General features: G+C 44.5%; 1 protein-coding gene across 3 annotated transcripts in view; it reads right to left on the bottom strand.

The window, feature by feature from the left end:
• The window catches only part of LOC102816842 (fibroblast growth factor 13-like), a 594039-nt gene that overhangs the window by 90189 nt on the left and 489808 nt on the right, over positions 1–14042 (bottom strand). For 2 of the 3 annotated variants that reach the window (XM_006874975.1, XM_006874977.1), the window contains one exon: positions 756–866. In XM_006874975.1, coding sequence (XP_006875037.1) covers positions 756–866 — 111 coding nt within the window. Of the gene's footprint in view, positions 1–755; positions 867–2719; positions 3066–14042 lie in introns of those variants that run through there. The other variant, XM_006874976.1, reaches the window with a different exon arrangement.

Here is a 14042-nt window from a genome sequence, read left to right as displayed (position 1 = left end):
TGGAACACTTCATACGTACATTCGTCGAAATCTGTATGTTGCCAGGAAACACCATTCACCAGCATGAAAGTGAGGGGTCCACTGTGTGCATTTTTATGTTTTCATGATTTCAAATAAATATAGTGTATGCAATAAGAGCTTATGTAACATCATGGAATGACTTTACTTCCAATAACTGACATTATTTTTTATCTGTTTCCTATTCACCATTAGTGATGGTCAACATAGTTTATACTGAAATAACAGTTAAAAACAAAGCACTACATGAAATTCCTTTACCACCTGAGGAGAGTGTGCCAAGTTAAAATTCCCATGAGTCTGGGTGTTAGCGGAGGGGATTAGACGTGAAAAGCTTGTACTGACAATCCCAGTATCATGAAATGCTCCACTCTCTTGGGATGAGGCTGCTTCTTAAGAGTAGAGATAACATGCTATTTCAGGATCAGCGTGTGGGTGAGTAAACTTTCTGTGGGGGGAGAAAAAAAAAGTAATAAAATCCAAAGGACAGCCATAAATCTATCTCGATTACCATGGAGATGACATTTGGGCTGTTCCTCAGATGCTGTAAACAGTATTTGCTTGAGTTCACTATTTTGGATATTTTTGTGATTAACTTCCTTTAGGATCTGTAAACAGATTCTGTAGTCTGACTATAGCTCACATCCTCTTTAGGGTTGATTAGAAAAGAAATGAGAAGAACATTTACAACGTCAACCACATGCTGGAATCTACTATGGGATTTCGCAGTCACTTACTGTAAGTGCTGTCCTCGTCTTTGGTGCCATCAATGGTCCCATCGGCCTGCAGCTGTAAGTGGTAGCCTTGCCGGCTGTACAGTTTGGTAACTATACCCTTCAGCTGAGGCTCTGCAAAGAACAACAATGGCTTGGGTCAATTGGGACACTGGACATCTGTAGTATTTTTTAAAGTCTCTTGAGTTTAACATGTTAATTTCATTTCCAAATATGACTGGAAATACATCAGATGGCTCCTGGTTTCAAAGAGTCTTCTAGAACATGGAAAACAAACAAACAAATGCCTAAGTTTCTGAATACATCTCCACACTCAAGACGGATACATTTGTTTTCTCTCTCACACCATTGGTAAAGCTGTAAAAAGCTTCAGTCAGCTCCTGGTAGCATGGTTCCACGGCTTACTCGGATCTCATTGAGCATTTGGAGTGAGATGGCATAGTCTACCTTTTAACAACATGCCACTTTTCATGGAGAAAGAACAGGAGATATGCCAAGATAATTTTGAGTTGCTTGCCAACCAGGGACCAAAAATGTACAAATCCAAGATTTCCTTCAAAGCTACTGCCGTTTGATTAGAGTCTAAAAAAGGGTGAAAATGCAGCCTTAGTCTGAAGCCCCATCAGGACTAACTTGGAGGAAATTGAGCCTTCAATTTAAAAAAAGGGGGGTGGGGGGCAACATATAAAATTATCACCATTCCATATCCTATTAATCATCATTAGAGAAAACCGTATAAAAAGAGCAGAGTTTCTGTTGGTGGGAAAGAAAGCAAATCAGTTCCTGTTTATCTTTAAATTTAATATTGGAAATCAGATTAGCCAAAGTACGTGTTGGTAATTAAAATCATTTTTAATTATGAACTGCCATCCATTAATAAAATAGCAAATATACCAGTAAGAGCCATGTTTTCCAAAATGTGCTATTACTGAATACGGACACCTGCACTGAAATAATAGTCCTGTGATTCTGCAGGTCACATTATCATGTTTTTCAACCAAGAACAAATTTTTTAAATAAGCTTAATTTAGAGCTAAGGCATTAAAAACTTTGTGTAAACAGGAAAGGCATGCCCGTATTTCCATTCCATTCAGCGGTATGTACAGAATACACAAAAAGAGAAACAGTGATTAGTGGAGAAGTCTGAATGCAATCATATTTATCTAGTTAAAGGCAAGGGGAAAACAACAGTATAAAGGATTAATTTGGTTAAGAATGACCAAACTAGCAACCTGCCACCTAGAGCTGTGTGAAGGTCCCCTAACACCAGAATATCAGGCTACTTTATCACTGAATTGCTTCAGAAACTCCTACAATTGCTTAGGAGTTCCCTCTTTGGTCCCTTATTTTCCTAACAAGTAACCACGTTCTACCACCCTAAGCAGATCAACTAAAGCTCTTTGCCACAGGCTCCAGGAATCCCCGCATACCACCAAAGGGTACAATTCAAAGCTGCATCACAAATCTGTCCTGATAAGCTTCAAAGTGGTTACAGAAACCGGATGCCTAGACAGCAGAAGCCTCATGGCTCCTGAGGACCGCAGCTGAATGGTAAGGGTCAGGCAGGAAGGCTGGGAACGCAAGAGAGGGATTCCCCAGATTCTCCAGGGGCAGTGGCATCTGCCTAGCTCGGCGCTGGCCTTTCCACGCCACACATATGACAGCCATGTCTGGGTTCTGCCTGCCCAGCACACATGTGGCACGCCTGAAAGCCGCAGGCACCCCATGGGCAGGGGATACCCGGCTCTGCACCTGTCCCACAGCATTTGCAATGCAGTAAGTCGGGGAGCAAGCAAGCAATCGCGTTCTCACACACGCACACAGACTAGGTGGCCTCACCGGCACACCAGGGGCTACCTACAAACTCCCCACCCCTAGCCCTGTCCATACTCACAAAGTAGGGGACAAAAGAGAAAACATGAAAAATAAAAATAATGAAAGAAAGAAAACCAAGCGTCGCTTCCGACCTGGTCTCCTTCTGCGCCGCTTCTTGGAGCCGAAGAGTTTGACTCGGGAAAAGACATTTAACTTGTTTTTGTCGCAGCTGGTCTTGCCCTTACTGGGGCTGCTGACACATTTGCAGGCGTTGGATTTCTCGCGCTCTCGGGCTTGCCTCTTCTGCCGGATCAGAGAGCTGGCGATCGCCGCCGCCATGGCCACGACGCCCACCACCACCACTTCGTGGGCTGCCCCTAGCTGTGCCGCTGCCGCCGCTGCCGCCTCCGCGCTGCCCGCTGGTTTGCGACTCTGGGCTGGTCGCCGGAGCTGCCCAGATACTGGGACTCCTGGGTCTTTAGGCGCGGAGGGTGCTCCGCATGCCTTGCGCTCGAGGCGGAGCTGGTGCTAGAAGCAGAGCTGGGGCCAGTGGACTCTGCTGCTGGCGCCGCGGACAGTGCAGGCGGCGATGGCTTCCGCGTGCGCTCGGCCTGCGCCCGGAGGACACTGTGAAGTCCACACTGCGCGGTCCGAGGCGCCCCCCCCCCCCTCCGCCCTGGTGCGGAGGGGCGGGCGGCTGGCGCGCGGGCGGGCGGGTGCGCAAGCGGGCGGCAGGGAGCGCGCAGGGGAGCGCGCCCAGGACCTCGTGCCGCCCACTAGTCCCAACAACTTCGCCGCCAGCCAGGTGCGCAAAGTTGGCCCAGGGTGGCTGCTGGCCAGAGGGGCTCTAACAGGTAATGGCCTCCCATCCTGGCACTGGCTGCGGCTCAGGGCGCGGCTTCTTCGCAGCACTGGGACTCTGCCACCACAGGCACCCTCCTGAAGAGCAGAGGCCCCTCCCTGTGGGGCGCGCCCACACCCTGCCACCACCCGAGTCCACAAGGACCGCCAGAGAACAAGTGTCGGGGCTGAGGCACTGCTGCTGGCCTGCACCCTCCTTGTCTCTTCCCTCAGGATCTTGAGAAGGGACCAGTGATGGAGGAGGAGCATGGTGTGCTTGGTGACGGGGGTGTACGTGGGGGGCGGGTGTGTTTCTCTTAGAGGGGATTGCCAGCTGGTGGGACAGCGCCCAGCCCCCAGTGCCCCCCTCCTCCAGAAGTTGGCCAGCCTCTATCCTGGGCTAGGACTCAGCCACCCCCATTCCCCCATTGCTCTGTGTAAAGGCATTTCGTATGGCGACACTTGTAGCCATTCCTGGAGGAGGCCAAAGCTCCCAGCTGGGCTCGCCCCCGCGCCAATGGCAGCTGTGGGCACTGCAGAGAGGCGCCCACACCTCACGCTGCCCCCCAGTGGCTTCTGCTGACTTTTCATTTCAGGCCATTTAGTGCAGCCTGAACCCCATTTTTTGTTTAGCGTCCCTTTAATCAATCCATTTGAGGATGGGATCTCAGCAGAAAGCCCTGGATTATGGAACATTTAGGAAATACCGATCCGAGTCTCCTATCTTCCTCTTTTTTTGCTCTCTCTCTCCTGCTTCTCAACTCCAAGCAGCCTCACATCGACCAATTCAGAGGCTTTTGACCAGCCTCGCTCTAGTCACAAGTTCTGTCCTGTCCCTGTTCTCTCTTCTAATGTAGGAGAAACAGGAATTTGGGGGTAAAAATTCAGCAAAGACAACAACCATCCATCAAATTCGTATCTTCATAAAGATACAATTTGACTCTTTTACATGATTTCTGGGGCCAAGAAGGTATGCCCCAAATTGAGGAGCTGCCTACTGGACACTTCACCCCAGCCCCCCACCACAGTTCCTGGTACATAGTCTGTGCCCAATAAAAGTTTGTAAAAATATTGGGTGGATGACTGATTTGTATGATTCTGGAAGAACCTGTGTAATTGCTGGTTGAATTAGAGAACTAACACCTTAGTCAAAGAGGGTCAGGTTTGTGCCTTCTTAGCATGCTCCTTCCGCCATCTCTCTTTTGACCTAGAGTCACGTGTCGCATGGCAAGGACTCAATTCTAGTTCAGGGGAAGGAATGAGGGGCTTGAGGTGAGAAAATGAGTAGTCTTTCTCATGATTAGGAAACCCTGGTAGTGTAATGAGTTAAGCATTGGGCTACTAAATACAAAGTCAGAGGTTCAAGCCCAATAGCCTATCCAAGGGAGAGTGATATGGTATTCTGTTTCTTTAAAGGTTTACAGTCTTGAAAACCCTAGGGAGCAGTTCTGCTTCTCAACTCAATGGCGGAAGGTTTGAATGGGTTTCTGTGCTTTGACCTCCAATTCACCACGAAGGCAGTGTATACCGCTGGCTGGTGCAAACTGTCTTCTCCAAGCATTTACAGAAGCCTGGGGAATTCCTGGAACAGCCACTCTGAGGTGAGTCTTGGGAAAGAGACACGGAGAAGACTGAAGCAACATGGGATGAAGAAGGTAGACACTTATCCCAGAGTCACAGAGCCAAACATGTGACTACATCAGCCTTGTTTCCAACTCCAAGCAGATCCTCCACTCAGTTCTGAAACACTGAGCATTAAACACTCTGCCACGAGCCCATGGAAGCTGACAAGTGGATGATTTCACAGACATTTATATGCATCATTCTTGCTCTTAATGAGCCCTGGTGGTGCAGTGGTTGAGTGCTCAGTTACTAACCAAAGATCAATGGTTCGATTCCACCATCCACTCTGCCGCGCAAAGGTGCAGAAGTATATTCCATAAATTAAAGCCTTGGAAACCCTACGGGGAAGTTCTGCTCTGGCCTTTATGCGTCAGAATTGACTCAGTAACAATAGGTTTTTATGTGTGTGTATACCTTTCTATAGCCTCCTTTTTATTCTTTCAATTCCACTAAATGGTCTATGTGATTGATAAGGAGCTCTTATAAAGCAACGGACAGCTAACCATAAGGTCTGCAGTTCAAACCCACTAGTCATCTCCTTGGGAGAAAGAAGATGCTGTCTGCTCCTGTAAAGATTTACCTACTCGGAACAGTTTCTACTCTGTCCTATAGGATCAGTATGCAGACCTGCCTGCAGACTCCATGTCTTTTTTTTTGACCTCCAAGAACAGAATTCATGGAGGGCTACAACTAGAAAGTAAGGGAGAAAGTGGATGAAGAGCTTTGATCTGGGAACCGGTGCATTTAACCATTCACAAAGTAAATCTTGTGAGCACTTCCTAACTCGCCTGCCTATTTCTCAGGTCCTTTCTGAAGAGAAAGTGTGAAGAACACTCTCTCAGCACTAAAGGGGAACTGTGCCCAAACCCCATCCAATTGAAGAGGAACTCATGAAGCACAGGTGCATATTTTCCCCCTTGAGAAGCATCGTTGGCCTTTCATTACAAGGTGGAAGAGAACTGTACCACCTCAGTTAAGTTTAAATATTTATTCCATCAGACTTTAATCCATTGAATAAAACATAGTCTACTATCCCCATCTCCCAATTCCTTTAGATCAGCAGTATAGCATTTTAGTGGGAGGAAGAATAAAACACTCTCCCTTGATGATCTTGCTGTTGTTGTTAAGTGTGGTCAAATCTGTTCTGACTCATAGTGATGCTGTATAAGGTTTCTAAGGAGTGGCTGAGGGGTTTGATTCACCAACCCTGCAGTTAGTAGTTCAGTGCTTATCCTATAGCGCCACACAAGTACTCATTTTGATAACTAACTAACTTCACTGCTCCCAACTCCTCCATGCCAGGCTAGAGCACTGCCCTCTGTTCCTTCTGGGTCTCTTCTCCCTATTGCACTATCTGCCAAGCTCTCTCCTTGACTATGTTCAGGAAGAATATCTTCTTGGCTTTCCATTCCAACTCAACTCACAGAGATGTGGACTAAGTGGCAAGGAGACATACGTGTTAATCCTGCCTCAGCCAACTCACTGGCTATGTGATGTTGGCATATCCTTTCCGCTGTGAGGAGCCTACCTCCATTTCTTCATCATGAAAATAACACTTTAGATTAGATGAGCTACAAGCCTGCCATTAAGTCCATTCCAACTCATGGCGGCCTTACGTACAACAGAACTACATGCTGCCTGGTACTACGCCATCCTCGTGATTTCTGAGATTTTAGAGTCCATCACTGTAGCTACTGTGGCGATCTAACTCATCAAGGGTCTCCCTTGCTCTCACTCACCCTCCCCCACCTCAGTAGATCCCTTTCAGTGATTGATCCTTTCTGATGACTAAAGCCAACATTATTCTGTTGTGATGAAAAGGATTTGACTCACTAATTTTCAAAAGTGGATCTCTAGAGCTTTGTTCATAGTCTGCTTTAATTAGAAACTTCACTGAAAACTGTCTGCCCACTTTGGGGGACCTTGCAGGTGTCTGAAATACCAGAGACTTCCCTTCCAGCTTCATAGCAACACACAGGCCTTCACAGTACACTGAAATGACAGATGGGTGATAGGGGGTTCTGTCTTCTGCAGAGCCCCGAGGAGTACACAGAGGTGCTGTAACTGCCCTCGATGATGCTTCAAGCATAGCATCTCTGTCTTCATCTATATTCTATATCAGCATTCTTTCGATGACTTCCTTCAACAAAATTTAAAAAGGATTCCACTGCTGAAAACAAAACATTCCAAAACCTCTAGAAGAGACAGTCCTAAAAGCCCTTTTGACTCAGAGAGGCTATGATTTCTTATAAACTTGTACATATACCTCTGTTCCTCTAATCTCTTTATCTTTTTCATTTCCCTCTGCTCCTCCCTCCCTACCTCTCCAGAACATAAACTCGAAATTGGATTCCAAAGAAAAACACCCAAGTCCCTTTGGCTCGGAGCCTCATGGGCTCACAAGAACCAGACTCGCGCTGTCTTTTCAGAGAGAAAGTTATGGGAGTTATCAGGGCATAGAATTCTAATCGTCTTCTGCCAATCTCTTTTGGCAGGCCTCAGATGAACTGGAAGGAAGCTGAGGGGACTGCTCTCCAGAGGCATGGCCCAGAGAAAGACAGAAACCCCAACAGATGTGAGTGTGATGAAGACAATTGAGGGAATTGAGACAGCCTTATCAGAAGCAGCCACAGGGCCTTTCGAGCAGGAGGGAACTGGCTGTGTCTCTAAAACTCTGAAGAGGAGAGATTTCCAACACCCTTCCTTTGAGAAGATAAACATCACCAAAGATTTCTGTCAGTTTGTGTTTAGTCAGTAACAGTCCATCAAAACATCAGAGAGGCCAGTTACCAGGCTGAACAGTGATGATGTACTCAGAGGGAAGAAAAGGGGGGCATGTTCAGATGCAGTGAAATCAAGCAACACTGGGGTCTTCAAGAGACTGGGCAGCAAGTATCACCATTTCATGGTCTATCTAATGATGTTTAAAAGTCCAGAGAAGCAACTGTATAGAAATACAAAGGAGGAGATTAGAGAAAAGTCATTAGTAGGAACTGCTCCCATTTACCTGCAAGCAGGAAGTAAAAATACAATTTAAAGAAATCTTGTCAATGTCACACTGGAATTCCAGGGTCAGAAAGAGTGACTACTACATTCTGTAACCTCACTTGACACAGTTATTAGCTGGCAAAGACTCTCTCCTGGTCAGATCATCTTGAGGAGTTATGGTTCAGAAACAAAGGGCTCCAGAACCAATTTTTCAGAAATTGATCGACTCTCCTGATTACCATACGAAACAGCCAAGGGATTCTAAGCTTAGATTGTACTAGGAAGATGGCTTGGTCTTCATTCTGTCACTTCTCTGAAATCATTCTCTAAATACTTAAGCTATAAAATCTACTGAAGCTACATCTGTTTGGATGTGAAATCAATTGGGAAAACACTGATTAATTCTGATCCTTGGGAAGAAAGTCCCTATCACCCACATGAAACATTTGTTGTGCACTCATAATTTATGAACATTAAAACCATAGAGCACCCTCATGATATTAATCAGAGCCATTTATTCAGCTTTCCACCATTTGATTAGCCATGGTAGCTGACACATTTGAGAGTTCAAGACCTTTGATGACCTGCTTGATCATTTAATAAAAAAAAAATAATTAAAAAAAAGCCTGTAAAAAGATAGCAGCTGGCTGACATGAAAAGTTTCTCTTCTAGATATGGAGAAAGCACTAGGAAATGAGTTTAAGCTTCAATCTGTGGGGATTAAGGTTCTGTATAAGGAAAAAGTCTTGCTCAGAAAGGGTTGTTAAGTACCATAGTGGACGGCTGACTCTCCTTCTACAGAATTTCCTATGAATACAATAGAGACCTTATCTACCTGGGTGGGTATATGAGTTGATTTCCCTCATTTTTGTGATAAAATCTCCATGATTATTCATATACCCATGAACAACAACCAAGAAGTAGTCACGGGACTGGAGCAGAAACACCATTAGCTAGAAAGCTTTAGGTTCTGTTGGGTGGAGAGTGGAGAGAGCTAGCGCTTTGGGCTTTTTTTTAGTCTAAACTAAATGGGTTGCTTTACTGGCACTAGAAGAGCCAGAGCCAACAAAAGCACCAGTTTATCTGAGTTTGACTCAGTTTGATTCAATGATACTGGAAGGTGTTGAAGGATGGTTGCTATGTTATAGGTTGACTGGTAGCTAACAAGCATATATGAGATGTTTCGAAGATGAAACATTGATGGTGGATGAAATATGCAGGACACCGACACAAGCGATCTGTGACACAGGGGTGATATCTTGTGCAGTGATAGGGATTTGAAGCAAAACCAGACATTCTATTTTTTTTGGTTTTCTGACTCTCAGCTGATGTAGCACGGTAGGGTAAGCACTGGACTAATAACCAAACGTCAGTGGTTCATGGCTACTAGCTGCTCCTGGGAAACCTTAAAAGAGAGTCAACCTTAAGGTCAGCAGTTTGAAACTACCTGCTGCTCCCTGGGAGAAAGACGAGGCTTTCTGCTCCCGTAAAGATTTACAGCCTTGGAAACCCTGTACAAGGTTGCTAAGGGTCGGAACTGACTCGACAGCACTTAACAACAACAATGAGTGGAAAAAAACTTAATGCTATTTTAAATACCAACCTATTGATTAGCAGGCAAACACTTAACCCACTTCATCACCAGGGCACCATTTAAATGGAGACAAAAACAAACAATCAATTAAATCCACTGCCATCGGGTCAACTGTGACTCATAGTGACCCTACATAGGGTTTCTGAGACTGTAAATCTTTATAGCAGCTGATGGCCTCATCATTTCCCCAGGAAGCGGCTGGTGGGTTTGAACCACTGACCTTGTGGTTAGTTGCCCAATACCTAACCTACAAAACCAGCAGGGCAGCTTTTAAAATAGTGCTACCAGTTATTGAAGACAATTACCTGAATAGTATAACATTCCCTTCTGTACTTTTCGCAACAAACCTGTGTGGTAGCTATTATTGCTAGCCTCCTTCCTGTTCAGAGATAAGAAAGGGAGGTCTAGAGAGACTCAGTGATACACTTACCATTTCCTGGTTAGCACACAAGTGTTAGTGGTCATATTTAAACCGAGCTTCCTCAGCCAGTGAAGTGTATGTAGATAACGTCAGCCCTTTAAAAATGTCTTTCTTCCTTGGCACTGGGTCTGAAATCTCAGTCACTGAACCATGGTGCCTGGTTAGGGTTACTGGTGGGCTCAGGTAACTGATAAAGATGGAATATAGCATGCTTTTCAAATCAGTGATGGTTTTCTTTCTTTCTTTCACCAAAGGAAATATATAAGCAGTAAGACATGTAAACCAATGTGTAGTTATAGACACAGCTGCTAACATTTTGGACAATAATTTCTTAGAGTGAAAATTAGATAAAATATGGTTCTCTTTTGCACTAAAATGAAACAGTTATCAATCTCTGCTTCATGCCATTCTGAGTTTCCCAGCCCAAGGGATGATGGACCACTAGTGGTCTGACTCAGGTAATCTGGGTTTGGGAATGCTATGAGGTCCTAGGAATTCTGGTGACACGATGTTTAAGTGCTCAGCTGTCAAGCAAAAGCCACCAGTAATTCTGTGTGAGAAAGACTGCTTCTGTAAGGATTTACAACCTTGGAAACCCTGCTTTCTGGCTTTAATCGTCCTCACTCCTAAGTGGAGAGAAGAAGTTACAGCTCTCTGCATTCTCCCCATTTTCTTCACAGGGAGAAATTTGGCTTTCCACACCATAAGCAATTTTGTGCCATCTGCTTTCAGTTACAGGAAGCTTGAGTTCAGCCAAAGGAAAAAACAAAAATTACACACAGAGCATTCCCCTCCATGGTCTGAAGCCTACGACTCTCCTTTTGCATTCAGGGTTTTCTCCAGCATCCATTCCAACTAATTGGCTCTAGCTGTTCTTTTCTGTCACACAGTTGAAAGTGTCATTCAGCAAGTTGACTAAATTTAGGACATTCTCTTACAACCACGTAAGGTTGAAAACCATTTTCAAACTTTAGTTTCACAACAGGGGTTTTGATGGCTACGTACGCATCTCATGTGAGAGAAGATAACTGAGGGGACAAAAGGTAAATAAAGTTGTGCCAGTTCATTTGTTCATTCCTTCATTTATTCATTCACTCAAGATGTACTGAGAACAAATTACCAAATGTTGAGCTACAAACTGAAAGATGAAAAGGTAATGATAGCTTTAATGTATTGAGTACTATGTCCCAGAACCCCTGGATGAGGCAGACAACTAAGCACATGACTAGCAAAACTGAAAGGCTGGCTGTTCAAATCCACCCAGAAGCACGTTGGAAGAAAGGCCTGGTGACTTACTCCCAAAGTTCACAGCCATGGGAAACTCTGCAGAGCACACTTCTACTTGGACACACATGGGCCACCTGCCTCAAAATTGAATGGCTTACTATGTTCCAAGCTATATTCTAAGTTTTTTAGCCTTGTTTATTCATTTGGTACTTGAAACAACCATCTAAGGTCCTCCCCACTTTGCAAATGAAGAAACTGAGTCAATGAGTTCACGCAGGGAGGATGTGATAGATAGAGCCAGAATTCACACTCATGCACCCTGACTATATTTCAGGTTGTCCCCGGCCTCAAGTGGAGGAGAAACAGAAGTAACTCAGTAATGAAAGCAAAGATAAAATTCATGAGCATGGTGAGAGATCCAAAGTCTGGGGGACTCCAAGAGGCAGGACAGGTAACTTGGAGCAAGAGGGCAGGAATTGGGAGTGGCTTCAGAAAAGAAAAAACAAGGGGAGTGTGGGCTCTTACTAAAGAAGAATTTCGGAGGATGACAAGGAGCTAGGAAGTTGGAGGGCAAAACTGAGTAAAGTCAGATCTCAAACCTTGGTCTGACCGGACTCCTGGTACAGGATTCCTACCAGGCTCCATTATTTTCCCTCCATTCACAAGGCTTACGAAACCTTGTCTTTTTAGGCCCTATACTTTCAATCGGTGGCAGCACTGGTTCACAAGTAGCATTCTTGTGTTCCAGGAGGGAGATCTGGGTTCGATTCCCAGTGAATGTACTTCATGTACAACCAACACCCAACTGTCAGGGAAGACTTGTATGTTTCTCTTATCCTGAACAGGTTTCAGAAGAAATCCCCGACTAACATGGGCTAGGAAGAAAGGCTTGCGGACCTACTTCCAAACATCAGCCAGTGTAAACCCTATGGATCTGTGTGTGGTATTTAACAATAACATATTTTGAATCACTTGGTAATAAGTTAGTCTGAGATTATAACTATGCTCCATGAGTGTACACTTCTATAAAATGTTCATCACTGGTATGGTCATGAATTCTGGGGCTGGGGGCAAATCAGTTGTGCTACATGCATGTTCAGATTAGCATGTTAGAGTTGTTATTTTCTTGCTTGTAAACCAATTGTCTTCCCTCTCCCAACTGATTGCGTTCAGCACATATTGTCAATGGTGAGGTTCAGGTGTGTAGTAGATGATTAGTTTATGAATGCCATCAGCAGAGGGTTTAATAGAAGTAGTCCCTCTGGAAAGATTCCAATCAAAATGAAAAATGAGCCTGTTTACCAGTAAGTCAGGTGTTCTGCTACAGTAACTGGAGTGAACTCGGAAACGAGGGACTTGCATGTAGCTAATTATTAAGCACTTTTAATATCATCATGGTAAAACCTTAAGCTAACAACTGAATCCAAACTTATGAGGAAATGACACTCCAAGCCTGGTAAGCCTACTGATTCCTCTATGTAGATTTCAATATTCCTATTGGTGAGTGAAAACTAGGATTTGGTTGGTGTTTGAATATATTCAAAGCATATTAAAGATTTTCCTACACAGTGCATTCTGCGTTCTACTCCTAAATAGCAGTGCCTACTTTTCTCTGCCAGAATCTTGGTGTGGCTTTGTCCGAAGGAATTAAAAAAGGCTACTGAAAAGAATTGATAAGGGAAACTGCATTACCATGCATTACTACAAAAAGAACCGAGACAACATCTCATTCATGTGTGCCTCTTCAGGGTGTGTGTCTGAGTGCAAGAACCCCAGGTAACACTGTAAAGCCAGGACCTCAACCCAGATACCCAATATGTTTATAAGTCCCCATAGGAGCGAGCTCTTCCAGACAAAATTAAGACCCATGTTCTCCCAATTCATCACCTTCAATAAAATGGTCCATTCCTTTATCTCAGGGTTGTTGTTGTTAAGTGTCGTCGAGTCAGTTTCTACCCAAAGCAACCCTGTATAGGGTTTCCAAGGAGCAGCTGGTGAGCTTGAACAGCCAACATTGCAGTTCAAAAGACTTTGCAGTCTGATGCATTAGCCCACAGCGCCACACCACAACTCACGTTCTCCCAATTCATCACCTTCAATAAAATGGTCCATTCCTTTATCTCAGGGTTACTGATTCCCAAATAGATAGCTAGTGAATCAGACAGTTTCATCAGTGCCAGGATAACAGGTACTAATATGTCCCTATCACATACCAGGGAATGGGCTAATTCAAACAGGAATTTTATGGAGTCCTGCTTGAATTTTATGGTGACAATGTTATATTTCAAAACAGTACCTCCAATGGTGATATTTTAAATGACAGAATGGGTTGCTCTGGTAGCTTAAAGGAAAGCTTTGGAGAATCCCTCAATCTTCCTATCTCCTGTCAATTGAAACTATTAACTCTATGAATATATATGAACGTGACTGTAGGAATAAAGTTGCTATGCTACATTTGTTATTGACATATGTTTGCTGTTTTTAAGAGCTATCGCATCAATTCCAGCCCATAGTGACTGTGTGTAAGGTTTCTGAGGAGTGAGTGGTGAGCTTAAACCACCGACCTTGTGTGGTTCAAACTGCCATTGCAGTCCAGTGCATTCACCCACAGCGCAACCCCAGGACTCCATTGACAGAAAGAATTAGTAGGTCTGAGAAGCAAGTTCAGCACCTGCCTGGGTCACAATCAAGCCTCACGAAAACAAGTTGTGTTCACCAACAATCCTCGCTTACCATACATCTTCACTGGTGTTTGTGTGTGACTATATGTAAAACCTGTACC

Source organism: Chrysochloris asiatica, unplaced genomic scaffold (assembly GCF_000296735.1).
Source record: "Chrysochloris asiatica unplaced genomic scaffold, ChrAsi1.0 scaffold00308, whole genome shotgun sequence".
NCBI lineage: Eukaryota > Metazoa > Chordata > Mammalia > Afrosoricida > Chrysochloridae > Chrysochloris > Chrysochloris asiatica.
The sequence above is the reverse complement of the archived record's forward strand: the minus strand, read 5'-3'. Positions and strand labels throughout refer to the sequence as shown.